This window comes from Diabrotica undecimpunctata, chromosome 7, assembly GCF_040954645.1.
Source record: "Diabrotica undecimpunctata isolate CICGRU chromosome 7, icDiaUnde3, whole genome shotgun sequence".
NCBI lineage: Eukaryota > Metazoa > Arthropoda > Insecta > Coleoptera > Chrysomelidae > Diabrotica > Diabrotica undecimpunctata.
The window spans coordinates 147,434,788-147,452,884 of NC_092809.1; the positions used below are offsets into that span (position 1 = coordinate 147,434,788).

Consider the following 18,097-nt stretch of genomic DNA (forward strand, 5'->3'; position numbering starts at 1 on the left):
CGACGAGAAGCGTGTGGCATGCATTTTTTGACCGACATGTGGAATTTCAAAACTCGACGCTATTGTGCAAAATATTTTCAACTTCAACTAGTGTTCCGCGATAAATATCAACTCAACAACATCAAACAAGATTTTCTGTAAAATCATTTAAACTTTTGAAATCGGTGAATTAAAAAGTGTTTACAGTATCAATTTTATAAAACGTCATAAATAACTTGTAAAAGAAATGCACCAAAACTTTAAACAGTTTACAAAACTTCAAGATAGTGTTAAAATAAAAAAATTTCTCATATAAAAAAAGTTTCACACTTTGGAAGTTCTTCCTGTTAAGTTAAAATATGTACGACGTTTTTGTTTACTTATTTATGAAAACTATTGTTAACGATTGTTATGTAAATTAGGAAAACGCAATTTGTGTTTCTTTTGTGATAAATACCTTATATTCTGTTGATTTATTGAAAATTTAGTTAAACGACAAAAGCATGAAATCGACAACACCATTTACTGTTTGCTGATGATCGGTGATTGGAATCCGTCTTCAACAATGCATCTAACTAACACTCCTTCCGGTACTGGGGGTACCACCTCCACTCCAGAGGGAACAACCAGCTTGATACAGGACACTTATACGAAAATGACCAGTGATATTCTCGCCGAAAGAACATTAAACGACTTTTTGAGTGAACATCCCGGAGAACTGATTCGAACGGGAAGTCCGCTGTTTGTTTGTACCGTTTTACCGCCTCATTGGAGGTCCAACAAGACTCTTCCTGTGGCATTCAAAGTGGTTGCTTTGGGGGACATTGGGGATGGGACTGTGGTGACTGTGAAAGCCGGTAATGACGAGAATTATTGTGCGGAGTTGAGAAACTGTACGGCTGTTATGAAGAATCAAGTTGCGAAGTTTAATGATCTTAGGTTTGTGGGAAGAAGTGGACGAGGTAAGAGATCATTACTTTTATTAAAACATCTACGTTTTATTTCTTATTTAACAAAGCATAGTGTTGTGCTTTGATTTGATTTTATGATATAATATAATAACGATAATATGGTTCCAGTTTGAAGCTTTACTATGGCGATTTCCAAGTTTTCTTACATATTTGTGTTTGTTATATATTGGCAGCTCATTTTAGTCTTCAAGACTATTTTTTTGTAGTTTAAAATATTAAAATTCATTAAGCAATCAAAAATTTTCCAGTCTTATAGATCTTCAGTTTTATGTTTTATTTTTTACTATCTGCATCACTTTCATAATATATTATTTTAGATTTCCGAGCTTTTCTTTAGATATTTCTTCATTTCCTAAGGATTAAATTAAGTTAATCTGCCTTGTTAAAGCCAAACTAATTTTCATATATTTCGGTTTCTTTACGCGTATGTCTATCAATAACTCTCTTTCTACATTTTATTGGCGCAAATAAGTATTTTGGTGGCTCTATAGTTCGTGCATTGTCAAACATTTCCTTCGTTTTTGCAAAAATATACTTCCCCCATAAGTCTATTAAACGAACCTGTTGGCCAACAAACCTGTTTCTGTCTCTGCTAAAGCTGTCCACTTTTTCCCAGGAATGTCAGCTGGTCTAATCGGTTTCTTCTTATTCTTGTGTCCTGCTCGAATATTGTGCGTTGGTTATCAAATTTTTTGTTGACGGCAGCTCGGAAAAGGGATGGAGAAGATCTGTTAAACTATTCTTTCGGGTTTTTAATCCGGGACGTTCGTCTTCGACTTGGTCCTGTTATTCCATCTATCTAGCTTTGTATTATTAAATGAAGTATATTGTATCTCTCTGGATGACGTATAACATGGGCAAAATATTCTAGTTAGCGAGTTTTGACTGGTCTAACCACTTTCGTAACTTTTTTTATTGTTGTAAAACAACCAGTTTGCAGAATTCTCCGATACAACCAGATTTTAAAGACTGTCAGTTTTCTCAAAAGTATATTTGTTAAAGATAAACCTTCGATACCTTATAAGAGAATAGAAAATACATATCATCATTATTCTTATTTTCAGTCTCAAAGTAATATTGTTTCTGCATTATTTTCTTCATCTTCAAAAATGCAGAGCTCTGGTCTTTTCTATAAGTATTCTAATTTCTTAGCTCATACCCCTATTCTCATTTAAATTACAACCAAGATAAGTGATTTTTAGTTGTTCCCCATAAGCTGTTATCACTTCTGGTTGTATTGGCATTCTACTGACAACCATTACCTTTGTCTTTGTGGTATTTAGCTTTAGTCCATATTCATCACACGTTGTGCTAATCCTATTAATAAGATGTTTAAATTCTTCGCAACTATTTACAATTTGTTTACCAATTGGTTTACCTCTCTGTATTTTTTTAAGTGGTTGAGCACTTACTTGTTTGTAATTTTGTTGACCATTGCTGTTACTGCCTTTGTAAATTCAACCAGTTTTATGTCTTCTTCTTCTTCTTGTAGTGCCTATCCATTTCGGATGTTTGCGATCATCATGGCAATCTGTATTTTTTAAACTGCTGCTCTGAAAAGTTTTGTGGTTGTCGTGTTGAACCACGTACATAGATTTTTCAGCCAGGAAATCCTTCGCCTTTCTGGTCTTTGTTTTCCTTCTTTTCGTATTAGATAAATATAATCTGATTAAAATATTTTTTCTTCTTCACCCTATATTTTACTACTTTGTTCATCTTCGTTTTACGAAGATTCCTGGTGTGTCATGTAGATCTTTACAAGCTTCTATTTTGGCTTTGCTAGTTTTGCTTTCTTTTTGGCGACTTCGTGTTTTTAAATTTTAACTGTATAATACGTAATACAGCTTCTTCTTTTAGTTTGACCAGTACCACCTTCTTACCTGAGGTCTTTAGGTATGTATAATAGAAGGATCTCTAATAATACCGGCTATATTTCTCCAAATTTCATAATTTTTTTTTTTGTTTCAGTTCATTTTTTATTATTTTTGCACTGAATAAACCTTCTCTAATAAATGTTAACATCCACCACTTTTGATTTTCGGTTTTATTTTGCTTTATAAGAAGACATATATTCATACAAGTCTTTTCTTGTCAAGAAAAAGTCTATTTGAGAATTATTTTATCCAATGTTCTATCCACTTTTGGGTATTATAGACAAAGACTACTTTATGTATTTCACTGGTATTTTTCTAGTTTTGTTTTCATTCATCTTGCCTTTGCAAGCTTCTTAAGATACATGGGATATGTATCTTAAAAATATTATGATCTGTGGTCTTTCTTTGGTCATCAATTTAATATCCAATCAGCTAATTGTAAAAAAATATCATATGACACAGCAGTTCTAAACTATTATTCCACTTGTTAGGGATTTTATTTCTTCCATGATTTGGATTATAATTATAGATTATAGATTGTTGTTTGTTTTTACTTCCTTCTTCACTTCTATTTTGTCTTTCAGTTGTTCTGGATTATTTTACTGTCTTCTCTAGTTATTTTTTATTTAATTTTTAATTCTCATTCTGATCTTTATCATATTATTACATATTCAAAAAACTCATTACTCGGAGTAATTTAAGTGAAATTTAAAGGTTTTTGGTGAATATATCAATCTATTAGATAGTGAAAATCCAACAGAAACAAACAATCCATTTTAAAATTGCACTCAGAATAAAAGGTTTATATTAACTTACATAAATTTATTGTGATATAGTCTTGTCAGCAATTCAGGAAAAGAGTTGCTAGGTTTATGGATCGCTTTAAATATTTATTATATTATATTTTTGCTACATCATCATCATCATCAGCCCATAGTCGTCCACTGCTGAACATAGGCCTCCTCGAAAAACCTCCATTTAGATCTATCTTGCGCTGCTGCAATCCGGTTGATACAAATCCTCTTTTTGTCGTCAGTCCATCTTGTAAGTGGTCTTTCCGGGTTTCGTCTATCCGCTCTCGGTCTCCACTCCAAGATTTTTTTGGTCCACCCATTATCCTTCATTCTAGCAACGTGTCCTGCCCACCTCCATTTAATTTTGGCTATGTGTTTTATAATGTCTTCTACACCACTTTTTCTACGGATTTCTTCGTTTCTTACCCTATCTCGCAACGTTATTCCTAACAATGATCTTTCCATTCTACGTTGCGTCACTTCGTGTAGATGTCCTTGTTAGGGTAAGTGTCTCTGCGCTATATGTAAGATCAGGCAGGACATATTGATTAAAGGCTCTTCTTTTTAAACTGATAGGTATATCACCTTTAAAAATATCACGCAGTCTTCCATATACTGCTCATCCCAGTGTTATTCTTCTTAGCAGCTCAGCAGTTTGATTGTCTCTGCTAAGTTTTAACGTATGTCCAAGGTATATGAAGCTGTCAACAATTTCAATTTCGACGTCTTCTACCTATTTTTGCTACATGATTTGTTATTTCCTTTAAAGTACAATCCGCAATTAATATCTAGGTAATTTTAGCGTTTCTGCAGAGTGTCCCTTTATCAGTTCCGTGGAATTATTGGTTTATTTTATTGAGTACGTGTAATCCCGTTATTTTCACCGTCATCAAGATGACTGATTGTTTTGTCCATAAGATTTCGTAAAAATGTATACATAAATAGCTTCATTCGCTCAATTATATTTCTACATCTATTCAATGTTGTTCTGCGAACTTAATACCACTGGCGGATGGGGCAAATAGGGAAATTACTCCTCTCGAGACGGTCCAAAATGAAAGAAAACCTATTATTTATGTCTTTTGTGTAGTTTGGGTTTTTATTTTTTATGTCTTTTGGTTGGTGTTTCATTGGAAATCAAGTTGAAAGTTCCCTTCCCAAGGCAAATGTCTAGATCCTCCACTGCTTGATACTCAGCAGTTCCTCATATTGGGTGTCAAAAGGTATACTTTTTAATCGAATAAAAATCAAGAATTGAAACTATTGCACGTACGGAACAAGTCATTGGCAGTAAAACTCCAAATGTAAATCTCAACATTCAAATGATAGGTAGGCAGTTATGTCGTCACCGTCATCGTATATTGTATTCTAAAGCAGGTATCCTAACCTAACGCAGCTAACAGTCATGAAATAACATAGCTAGTTCATGAAATAAAAATACGAGAAAATTCCAATATCTTATACTTAAACAAAATCAGTGGATCCCAACACCAGGTGCTAAAGTTATTATAAAAGAAAATTAAAAGAAAACGTTGCGTTTTAGAGTTGGATGTCTTTAAAGAAATGGAGCTCCTCAGAGCAGTAATAAGCAAGATCCAAATAATAATAATGATCACGTTGGAAGTAAACTACACCTTAAAAAGGACAAGAATAAATGTAGTGTAGCTGTAATAGATCAATTACTATTTTGTGGTTGGTCCTTATCTTGCAGTGCCAATGGTTTTTGATCATTTTCTGGTTTAGTAGGTTTCTTCCTTAAATCATTCGGTAACATCAGAGTATCACATGAAGACTTGATTGGACTTGGATGAAGTTGAAGAAAAATGCATCCAATATCTTCAGCAGCCAAAGGAATAAACATATCAGTTTTTCCAACAAGGACAGTAACTTTTTTGTTTGCATTACCCGTGCTAAAAGTTTAGAGAAGGCAATGCTACAGAAAAAAATAAAAGAGGAAGAAAAATAGAAGGCACTATTGACTGACGTAGTAGATAAATTACTAGATACAAACTTCGAGCAAACTAAACTAACGATAGATGGCGTAAAAATAAGCTTTTAAAAATCATTTAAAGAAAAAGCAATGATATGTCAATAAATAATGTATGTATAAACCAGAACGTACCACTAGAAATGTTCTGATTACAGAAGAGTAATTACAATACAAAAGGTCTATATGTTACCTTCACGCATGTACACATACAGTGTACTGTAGTAGGAATTTTGTATGATATTAACTGTAAAAAACTTTAAAAAATTTTGTTAATTTTGTAAATGATCAAAGCTGAATAAAAGTAATTTTGCAGATTATTTTTCAATGAATATAGTTTTTATGAGGAGTATTTTCTGTAGATCATTCCTCACTGTATACCAAAATTCTGTATAAAAATTTAGTAATTTTATATCGTCTTCTATTACTCAACAATTCCTAGTATGGAAACTTCAATTTCCGTCTTAATCTTGGAGATTTTAACGTCGGGATAAATAAGAAAACCCAGCGAAAATCTCAAGGAAAACTCCTCTCCTCTGCACGCATGACTAAAAAGGCGGGAATATGATGCGGTAGAGCGGCCACAGGGTTCCGGAAAACTGTCAACAGAATATAAAAGTTAATCTCCCATAAAATAAACTGTTTGTCTAACCCTTTTCATTTCTATCAGTCTCCAGCTGCAAACTCTGATATCATTTAATTTAAAAATAAAGTTTGGTTGGGGATTATCGTTGAAAAACATTTGCTTTTTATTCGGTAATTCTGTTTATGTTTCGGTTTTCTGGGATTTCAAAGAGAATGCACAATTTTCTCTCTCGAATGTTTGGAAATTGGGGCCGAGGATAATTGTTTTTTTTTTTGAAGCACAACAAATTTAGCTTTCTCAATTTATTTTTTTTTAACAATTTGTCAGGCGGATAAAAAGGCCTTTAAAATAACTGATAGTTATAAAATAACACCTTTAAACATATATTTAACTACTATACAGTACACGGCTAGATGCAAAACGAAGGCACTATTTTATTGTTCTTCTATATTCTAAACAAATATATATATTATATTGTTGTCCCTGATACGTTACCTCATTACACTGCCCATTTATATTTTTCTGACATTCTTAACCCATTTGTTCTTTAAGCTCTCCCTGAAATTATATTTTGTTTTTTGTGTTTAACTTTTTCAATACTTCATATTGTTTTGCATAATTCTTATGACCATTCTAATATTCTGTAACAAAAACTGTTTAATTTTTTTCTAAAAATATTAGGAAACCTTATACCTACATATATTCAACTCACCCTTTTCCTTTTATCTCCATTGTTTATTTTTTCATCTCTCTAAGTCAACGTAGATCTACATATTATCAAAAATTTGTATTGACATCAATGTGCAAACATACGAATTGGACAGAACACGACGGAAGCAGTGGAAATACGACGTGGAGTGAGGCAAGGATGTATTCTATAGCCTTTACTTTTTAATATCTACTCCTTAATACAGACAAACATGACTGTAGACGAATTATTCCACGTTGCAAAAGACAGAGAAGCTTTTAAAAATGTGGTCGCCAACCTCCGTTAATGGGGACGGCATAGGAAGAAGAAGAAGACTCCTTATTACGCTGCTACATATTCTCTACATTGCTGTATGGAATGGAGAGCTGGACCCTTACAAAGACATTAATGAAAAAATTAGAGGCCTTTGAGATGTGGAGTTATCGACAAGTATTGCGGATAAGTTGGGTTGATCGAATGAGAAATGAAATAGTTTTACAGCCAATAAAAAAGAGCACAGAAGCAACAAAAACGATAAAAATTCGAAAGTTACAATATTTCGGTCATGTAATGAGACATCCAGAGAGGTATAACCTTCTACACCTCATAATACAGGGTAAGATCGCCGGAAGGGGAGGCTCCGAAATCTCCGAGAATGGTATCAAGAGACCACTGCTAATTTATTTAGAGCCGCAGCAAACAAAGTTGTTATTGCCAATATGATCGCCAAGCCAAGAAGAAGAAGTGAACATATCATTCTCCCAGAAATTATTATTCTTGTCTTTTATTTTGGTTGTAATATTGTTTATCTATCTACTACCCAGATCACTTCATTAGTTCATTCGGTTATTGGTCTATGTGTTCCTTTCAATTTTATTGTTGGCATTATATAGCGACTGCATCAGTTGGAGCAATTTTAACACGAGAAGTGGTTTATATTCCACTTTTTTTGATATTTTTTTGGTTCTGATTTTTTCTCTGGAGCGTAAGTTGTAACTGGGAAATATGGCACAAATTTTTCTGGTTATGGTTTTGATGCAGCTTATACAGTTGAAACATATTCCTCTCAAAAATAAAAATCTGAAACTTACCAGCCTGTTTCTATTATTTTTTTGAAGATTTTTAAAATATAAAATTCACTATAGCACTTTTGATTGTTGATCTACTGAATTTCCTCCTTCTACAAATACACAGTTACTTTGGGTATATATATATATATATATATATATATATATATATATATATATATATATATATATATATATATATATATATATATATATATATAAGGTTCTTGAACTCCTAAGTGGAGCATAGAGCTTCAGTGAAAACGCGCCATCGGGTTCTATTTTGCGCTAAGGCCTCCACCTCATTCCAAGACTTTCCTTGGCCTCTTATCTCGTCCATGATGGATCTTCTCCAAGTTTGTACTGGGCGACCTCTTTTTTTTCCCTTGGGGATTCCACTCTAGGGCAGTCTTTGCTATACTGGAACTATTTTTTCGGTGTGTGTGTGACCGATCCAACCCCACTTTCTGGACTTAATTTCATTTTGTACCCTCTTTTGTTCGGTCAGGTGTAGCAGATCTTCGTTTCTGATGGTGTTAGGCCAGAATATACTAACAATTCTTCGTAGACATTTGTTAACAAAGACCTGCAGTTTGTCTGTGAGGGTGTTTGTCACTTTCCAGGTTTCACATCAGTAGAGTAGAACAGACATGACATTTGATCAGTATATTCAGATCTTTGTCCCTGTAGTATACTCGCCAGATCTCCAAACAGGGTTGAGGGTGCTGAAAGCTTGTTGGGCTTTTTTGGTTATACAACCTAACAACCTCAGGTTGGAGTACATCAATGTATAGTATTTTTCATATAAAAATGCGTACACGTCACAATTTATATAAAGTGACGTCAATTATATTTAAAATTTCCAGATCGTCAACCTTAGAGTTCAAATTTTCCTAACACAGCTAATAATACGAAACCCATACGGAACTGCTCAATCTTTAATAGGCGTCAACATGGTATAATAATCAGAAAAATGTAATCAATGGACCAACAATCAGTGGATAAGATAAGTCAGAAAACTTTGATCCACCTTCAACCAGATGAGAGCCTTCTTTAATTATCACAACCTCTCTTTTGGCATAAAAGTAAGAATGCTGCGATGCTATGCCTTTTTTGTCTTTTTTTATGGTGTAAAATCGTGAACCTTAAACGAATGAACGTGCAGAAGATTGGAAACATTTGAGAAGTGACTATCTCGGAGAATACTTAAGATCCTGTGGACTGACCAAGTCAAAAATGAGAAGGTCCTCACAAGAATGAAGAAGAAGAACTGAGAGCCACCATCAAATCTTAAAAGCCATAGTACTTTAGACACATTATGCAAAATGAATCTAGATAAGCGCTTCTACAAGCCATTCTACAAGCAAAAATATTTGAAAAGCCAGGTCCAGAAAGAAGAATAACATTCTGGTTAAAAAAATTTAGAATCTGGTTTAATACGACATTGGTGCATCTTTTTCGCGCTACACTAAGCGTAAATAACTTTTTGTTTTTTACATTTGGCTTATTAGTCAGTGGTTCTTGCATCATTTTGCACTTGATGTTTTGTGTAGGGCGATAAATATAGGTCGAAGCCAATCTGTTGGAATCTGGCTTGGGTCGTAGATATCGTTAAAGAGCTCCAAAATTATGCTCAGATTGTTTTCATTAAGTAACTTAATTGTTGTCGCATATATTTTATGCGGAAACATATGTTGTGATATGTCACATTATCTGGTCCTGAATCTTTTTTACTTTTTAATAGTTTAATATACATACAATTTTAGTTAATAAAATACTTGTGTCATTCAAATGGTCCTCCAGTTGTAGGGCCTTTGTGTTCTGTGATCGATTAACAAATTAAATATATTGCGAGGGCCAATTATTAGTTTCTCTCGGTCATTATGTATATCAGCGACTTTTTTTCTAGAGAGTGAACTTTCTTGTGAATATTGAAGCTGTCTCCGAGTTTAGATAGGTTTTCAACTTCGGTGCAAAGTGTAGTCATCTAGAGTGTCTACGACAGCCTTGCCTGATCATCACTGGATGTGTTTTATTACATGTGTTGGTAGTGGAAAATAAATAACTATATACGAGAAGAGACTTAGGCCTTATTATGGCCAAGAGAAGACACAAAAAGAAGAAGAAGAATGTGACTCAGTGGACCTAAGATCCGAAGCAGATCCGGAACCTAAGAAATTGTTTGAGCTACGGTCACAAATACTGGATTATTTCCTAATACAGGTTTTCACTGTGACATATACGATGTTTGAGTGCAACATGTGGATATTAGAAAGAAACTGAATGGAAAGTATGAGTTATGTAACAGCAGGGTTACCTGACTGAAAATAAAGCAGTTTGGACTAGTGTACACAACTATATTCGCGCAGTGGTCAAGAAGAAAATAAAGACAGAAAGACAGCTGGATCAATGGCAAAGATAAGAGGAAAATATGCTATAAGTTAAAGGTATAAGAAATACGATGAGAGTCTTCCACGCGCTAATTGAACCAGGTTTTTCTGAAAAACAAAACAGGAAAAAAAAAAAACAGGGAACCTCCTAGCTGTTGCTGAAGTGTGTGGATAAACCTTTTCAGTTTTCTAATGTTTAATGATACCTTCTGGTTTTTTCTTTTGGCTGGTTCAGTTTAATATTTGCACCTAAGGAATTTTGGTTGAATTGTATGTCTGCTTTAGGTAATGCACATACTTTAGTAATGACATTCCTGTATCTTTTATTAATTGTCACGCAATCTATTCGGTTCATTATAATGCCCTGATGTCTATTTTAAAGCGATCTATATGTGTAAAGCTTCCTGGGAGGTAATTTCTACCAAGTATTTGTTGTGAATAATTTTTTTCTTAGCAGTACCGTATCAATCTATCTCCTCTGTAATTTCTAGTATCAAGATAATTTTTTTTATACGTGATTTACTGCTTCTTCTCCAACTTTCACGTTTAAATTTTCTAATAAGATGTTTATGTCGTGACTCTTTAGTCATTTTTAAGGCTTCGTCTAGCTGTTGACAAACTTGCTCTAGTTCTTTTTATGACTTGTCTACTGTGGGAGCGTAGGCTTGTATAATATTTATATTAACTTTTTCAAGCAACTGAGGGAATATCACTCTTTCGGAGACCGGAAAAAAGTTCTTCACGGAGATGAGCACATTTTCGTCTATCAGAACTCTTACGTCTGTGGTTATAATCCCTTTAGTAGATGTATATCTATCCTATTTTTTAAGTGGCCATTGTGTGACAGCCTTATTTAGCTCATTTAACTATCGTATGCTTCTTTTTATATCAACAAGTAGAAGATGCAGTTCAGTAAACATGTCGTCTATTGTTAACCTTCTTTTAGATCTCTTTTTTAAGTATTGTCGCTTAGTAATTTTCTTTTCGCTATTCTAGGAATTCGTCTTTTTTTGTAAATATACTTAAAGTACTTGTCATCTGGATGAATATATTTATTTCCTAACCATAGATTTTTATTAGTTTTTGGGAAACTGCATTGCTTTTTTACTACCTACTTCATGTGATATTCTTATTACCAATCAAACTGTTAGTATATTTTGTATTCTACCTATCTGTATTTTTGCCATAACGTGTCTGATCTTTTTTGAGGTTTTTTTTTGAAATATCTCATTATCGTGTTTACTTACTTTAGACTTCCAAATCTGGTCAACTTATTTTAGAAATAGTTACTCACAAACGAAGAGAAACTATTCACAACTATACTAAGTGACATAGAAATCCGAACACCCAGTTTAAATGATTTTATTTTAATAAAATTTGTATAAGTACTTAATAAAGCATAATAAGTAAATGATTAAAATTTCAAAATGATAGCATTGCTTTAAAGCCCTTTTACCTTTAATAATGTGTGGATGCAGCACGATGTGTTACGCATTCTCCAACGCGCCTAGGCATGCTTCTGATTAGGTGGTCAATGTCCTCTTGTGGTATCTCATTCCAGGCAACCACCAACTCCTCCCGAAGTGCTTGTAGAGTCTGAGGAGGACGTTGCGAATTGAGCAATCTCCTACCCATCATATCCCACACGTGCTCAATTGGGTATAAGTCGGGAGATCTTGGTGGCCATGCTAACAATGTAACATCATTATGTTAAAAGAAGTCTATTGTGACTCTTGCAACATGTGGTCGGGCATTATCTTGTTGGAAAGTTGGATTTGCCAGGGTGTCAAGATAGTCAAGATGTTATCTCTAATGAAGATTAAAGGTGACCTGGAACCATAAGCTATAGCACCCCAAACCATAACTCCAACAGTGTGATGAACATGTCTTTCAACAAAATACTGTGGATTCCTCCTTTCACCACGTCGCCTTCTAACCCTCGCTCGACCATCGTGCATGCCTAAACAAAATCGAGACTCGTCACTAAAGACAATACTGTTCCATTCTTGATTCCAGAGTGACCGTTCTCTGCACCACTGAAGGCGATTACCGCGGTGTTCTGGAGTTAAAGGGAGGATCCAGTGTGGTCGGTATGAAAACAGGCCAAAACTTCTCATTCGTCGGTAAACACTTCGCATGCCAATAGGTCTTCCGTGTTCTGAAAACCATTCATTTGCAATGGAGCTGGTAGTGGAGAAACGGTCTCTTAAGGCCAATAATCTTAGGCGACGATCTTCACGGTATGTTGTTCTACGGCGGCGTCCAGTGTCCCTTGCTCTTTGCGTACGGTCTTCTTGAAGCCATGCCTGACAACACCTAACCACGGTGTCTACACTTTTTTGCACTCTAACTGCAACTTCCCGAAAAGAAAGTCCCACTATACGGTCCCTATCAAACTCACTAAGTTGTCGAAATCGTACAGGTATCCGTACTCTAGGCATCGTAACCAATCGTAAAGAATGTCAAGAACCACAATCCGCCAAATTTGGATCTTTACTGCGGCTGAAATATTCATTTTTAGATTGTTAGTGAATTTAAAAACAAAAAGTATAAAAACCGGAATCTCCACCTGATAAGGCTAAAAACTTTATCACTTGTTTTTTTCAGTAAGATAAATAAATTACACCAAATTTTATTGAAATAAAATCATTTAAACTGGGTGTTCGGATTTCTATGTTACTTAGTATATTACAAATTATGCTCTTTTTTGTTAACTATTGATTTTTACTTAGAATAATCCACAATTTTACACAATTTGGCTACACAAATCCCAATTCAGTCATATGATAATTTGATTGATTTTACTCAATTCAATTTAGAAAATGTTGAATATTATTTAACAAATTATTTACATTTATATATGTATCTCACTTGCTTCCACCATCGATATAGTCATAAATTCCTGAAATATCATCCCTGGTTCATGAAAATCTTTCTGGAATTTTAAGTGTTAATTTTCTTAATAATCTCGATTACGTGGTCGATTTTGCTTCCAATATTCTTGCTGTAAAATATTTTCGCAGCAGTGCTCTTGCGAAATTAAAATAGTTGGTTTAATAAGTAACATATTTTGATTAAAGTTGAATATGTTTGTGGCAAAAGAAGATAACGGGAAGGTTTGGAAAATTATGAAGTATATTATATATTATATAGACTTGCACAAGAACTTTATAAGTACACTAGATACCAAATGAGTTTAATCATGTTTTTTATTTATTCATGTCAGATGCATTATACATTTTAAAGTAGACCTATAAACAGTATATTTAAATATTAAACAGCACAATAAATAAATAAATAAAATGTATATATAATACAATAGTCTTATATTGCTGTCGCCGTTTCTCAGATCCAGAGTTTTCTGAGGAAGCAATCTTCAGTTTTTAAATTTTTGGCGGTCATTGCATCTTCGACATCTCGCAAGAAGCGTCTTGTTCTACCTAGTTTTCTTCTAGTGAGCTGAGTCCATTTTGCTCTCGTTTTTGGTCATCTATTTTCAGGTATTTTTTGCAGGTGTCCGTACCAGTTTAGTCTTTTGGCTTCCATTGTATCTACTCTGTCTAGACCAACTTTCATTTCTCTTCCTATATTTTCTTTCTTCGCCCTATCAAATCTAAGGGGTCTTGATAGTTGCTTAGTCTTCTTTTCTGGCTATCATTAAATTTTGTCTTTCCAAAAATTTGCTGAGCTCATGATTTTCCGACATTTAAGCAGTTTGTGCGTGATCTGGTTAGGTTTAACGTTGGCATGTCTAGTGGTTTTTCTGGGGTCGCAGGCCAAATGCCTCAATAGTGACCAGGCTTTTTAGATATTTTTCCCATGTCCAGATCCTTTATTAATATTATCTATCGTTTTCTTTTGGTTTCTGTGACCTGAGAGATTATTTGTTTTTTTTTGAAAAAAGGCTCAGGCTTTTTCCAAGAGATTGCTGAATATTTCTCTAGTTGAATTGCATTTTCTGAGGTTAACTGTGGTAAATCGCTAATCGCTTAAAACATATTTTAATAGATTTTACAAAGAATTCGTATTCCTTTGACACTAGCTAGATTTTGAACTTTTTAGTCTAGCAGCTTTGTAAAACTAGGTCAGTCTGCTTTTTTCAAAATTATGTCTTAAATATTTTATTTTCTGTGATCGATGCACATATTGATTTGTTACTTTTAGGCTATGTTACGACTCACAAATGGAAGTTCTATGTTATATCGACGTTGCCATATTTTATTGTTAAAGGATGGGGGTAGCTTATTGTCATGATTGATAATTTTCAGCCCAATTTAAAAATTTAAGACAACTGTTTATTTCTGTCATTCTGTGCATATCCCCCTGTGACTATTGAGGCCACCTATAATAACAGATATCTTAGGGTCATTTGGATTTTGTGGAGGAATAAATTCAAAGTCAGTATTTTTATATTGATGTTATTTTCAATTCAGATGTAACACAAAAAAAGAAACCCTATCGAGAATCAAACAAGTGAGGAAAATACTCATAAACATGAAAAACTTTATACAAGGTCAGACCTCAGTCTAAGGCTCAAAATCCGAATGATCATGAGTTACGTTTTCTCTATTTTGCTGTATGGCCGTGAAAGTTGAACAATGGACTCTAAAACAGAAAAAAAAATAGATGCCCCTAAGATGTATATATAAAGACGGATGGTAAAAATTCCATGGATACAAAAAGTTAGGGTGCTTTGTGAGTGTTGTCTCTAGATAGTTCTCGTTTTACATCATTAGAAGTAAAATATTTAATTAATATCAGAAAGGATTCAATGGCAATCGGCTTAGAAACAATATATTTTGGGAAAGACCAGATGGGAAAAGATCTTTAGGATGGCCTAGAAAAAGGTGGAAAGATACAGTCAGAGAGGAACTGGAAAAAATGGAAGGTGGCAATGGGAAATAGTGGCATAGGACCAATAAACATGAAAGGCAATAGTAAACGCGGCAAAGACACACATCATTTCACAGAGAGTGTTTAAGAAGTTTTAAACTTTGAGTTACAGATGTTTAGCAAAAATTGTTGCCTAAACTTCTATCATTTTGCCTTATGAGTAGTGTTATGAAATGCTGTTGATGAATTATTTAAAAGTGCCATTCCTGCCCTGTTATAATTATTTTAATCTATTGGATTGTAACTGTTCTCTATGCGTCTTACTTTTCTTTTGTATACTACATGGCCGTTTATGTATACAGGTATCTTGTTCTAAGGGAGTTCTTTATTTTTTGAGATGGTGTAGCCAATTCAGCAGCTGTATACATCATTTGGTCCGGATAAAAGACTGCATGCTGGATATTTTCTAGTTACTTCAATATAATATTAGAATTAGTAGAAAAAGAGTAAAAATGTTGGTCATTAAATAAATATTCCTCTATTTCTCACATCTTTTGCAGATTTTGTTTGGACTATTGGATCAAATGTAGGCCTCATCCAGACTTATTGTGTGACACACTTTAAGATTTCTTTGTATTCTTTCCAGAATTTTTGAGTTATTACGTCCATCGTTGCTAATTAATTTTCTAAAGACATAAGCTCCAAAGCTTGTTTTATGGATTTCCGGAATCTTTTTTTTTATAATAAAATCTACTGTTTTTACAAAATGCCCGTCTTTTTTATCTGCTATAATGTATCTAATGTTTAGGTAATTAAAAAACAGATTCGAAATTATAAAATTATAGAGATTTAAAACTAGATCAAACAAAATAGTTACAAAGAGATTTTTCGAATCCCAAAACAAACATCGGGCATAGAATTTAGCCAAAATAACTGGCAATAATGTGTCGGTCTGCCAGATATTGCAGTCCACTGTGTTCGTCTGCCGCCAATGGATGGATAAAACACAATACTTTTTTCTTTCTTTTGCAATAGTAGTTTTAAGAACTCTAAGCGAGAAATATATAAGTATTTATAACGGAAAAGAGTAAATATTTTTAACAAGTTTTTAACATATTCATTTATACTACTTCTCATAAATTAGTCTATTATTTTGTAGCGTATATCTAGCAGGTCTATTCTATCATTTTTTTACTCCATTTCTTATGTACAGTGCATATTCTTCTTCTTCTTCTTTGTGTGACGTGCTTGTATTCAAGCGTTGGCTATCGTCATATTGACAAGCTGATGAAATGATTTTCGGTCGGCAGCTAGATGAAACAGTTCCTCGACCTGTCCATTGTCTAATGTTACGCAGCCAGGACAGTTGTTTTTTTCCGACCTAACGTTTTCCTTCGATTTTGCCCTGAATGATTAACCGGAGTAAGCGATATTTAGGTCCTCTCATTATATGACCGAAGTATTGGGCCTTTCTTATTTTGATGATGTTGATCAATTCTCGCTCTTTGTGTACGGTCTCTAGCACGTGTTCGTTAGATATGTGTGCTGTCCACGGGATTCTGAGCATGCGACGGTAACACCATAACTCAAACGCTTCTAATTTGTTGAGATTTTTTATTTTTGTTGTCCAGGTTTCACATCCATAGAACAAAGTGGACCAGACGTAGCACTTCAATACTCTTAGACGTGTGGTCAACGACAGACTTCTACTGCATAATACAGAACGCCAGTTAATAAAGTTTTTCCGTGCGAGTTCTATTCTGGTCGAAATTTCCTCGTCACTTTCAACCCTGTAGTCAATCCAGCTACCCAGATATCTAAAGTGTTTCACCCTTTCCAGGATTTTGTTATCTAATCTTAGCACTGAGTCTTCGATATTAATTTTTCCGACCACCATCCATTTTGTTTTTTTTTTGTTTTTTTTTTTGTTTTTTTTTTGTTTTTTGCATATTCTTACTCTAGTGTAAACTTTTGGTATTCGATCTCTTTTTCATATTTGTTTAAATGGTTTGGTAAATCTGCTGATATAGTTTCTATACATCCTCATTAACCATTTGTGCTGTTATTCCAAATATTTACAAACTTCTATTATAGCTAGTCCTATATTCCACTTACAATATCCTCTTTGGTCAGTGCCGTTATGTCTGTCACTTCTGTTACAACCTTTTTGCCTGTCACTATATTTTTATTTTACGTGGACCCACCACAGAACAAATAATTCAATTTTAGATGAACTGAAGGTCAGCCGACGGTTGACCTTTAATTACCTGAAATTTAATTTATACAATATATAAGTATTATTACATCATTGTTATAAAATGAAAAAAAATATATGTTGATTTTGGGTGTGAAAATTATTTTATTATTATTACTGCGACAGACTTTTCCATCCAAATTTAAAAAAAAAGTAAGTTTTTACGGGGAATTTTAAATGGACTCAATTTTTCCGAGGTTTCCCATATTTTCCGGCCAGTGAAAACTATGTAGTTATTCATATTTCGATGAGCTACCCAAGATTAAAAAAAGGAGGCTTTAAGCTGCAATGTCAGCCAAGATAATGTAAATTTTTCCTACGTATTTCAATTTGGAGATCCGATCTCGAAAAGAGAAAACGGAGCTGAAACAGTTATTCCCTCCACTTTCCTACGTCGATCTTTCGAAAGTACCTACGTTTCGAAGGGCTGTAAGTTTCGAAAAATTGAATGAATTTTATAGCTATAAGTTTCAATATAAAGTTTAGATTTTCATTCAAAATTTGTGCAAATTTTACTTCTTAATGTTTATAAACAATGGAGATACGATTTTTTTTTAAATAATCCCTAACTTCGTTTCTATTGGTCATAGAAGGTGTTTTTTTAAATGTGAGTTTTTTTACCAGCTATCCATTGGTTGTACGTATAAGTCTGCAGCTTGAAAAATATAGAAGTT

At 33.8% G+C, this 18,097-nt stretch overlaps 1 protein-coding gene across 2 annotated transcripts in view; it reads left to right on the forward strand.

Moving 5' to 3' along the window:
- Nucleotides 1-349: 349 nt before the first annotated feature.
- RunxA (RUNX family transcription factor Runt related A) overlaps nucleotides 350-18,097 on the forward strand; it is a 91,437-nt gene continuing 73,689 nt past the window's right edge. For both annotated transcript variants that reach the window (XM_072538511.1, XM_072538512.1), the window contains exon 1: nucleotides 350-941. In XM_072538511.1, coding sequence (XP_072394612.1) covers nucleotides 515-941 — 427 coding nt within the window. In that variant the 5' untranslated portion in view covers nucleotides 350-514. The remainder of the gene's footprint in view (nucleotides 942-18,097) is intronic.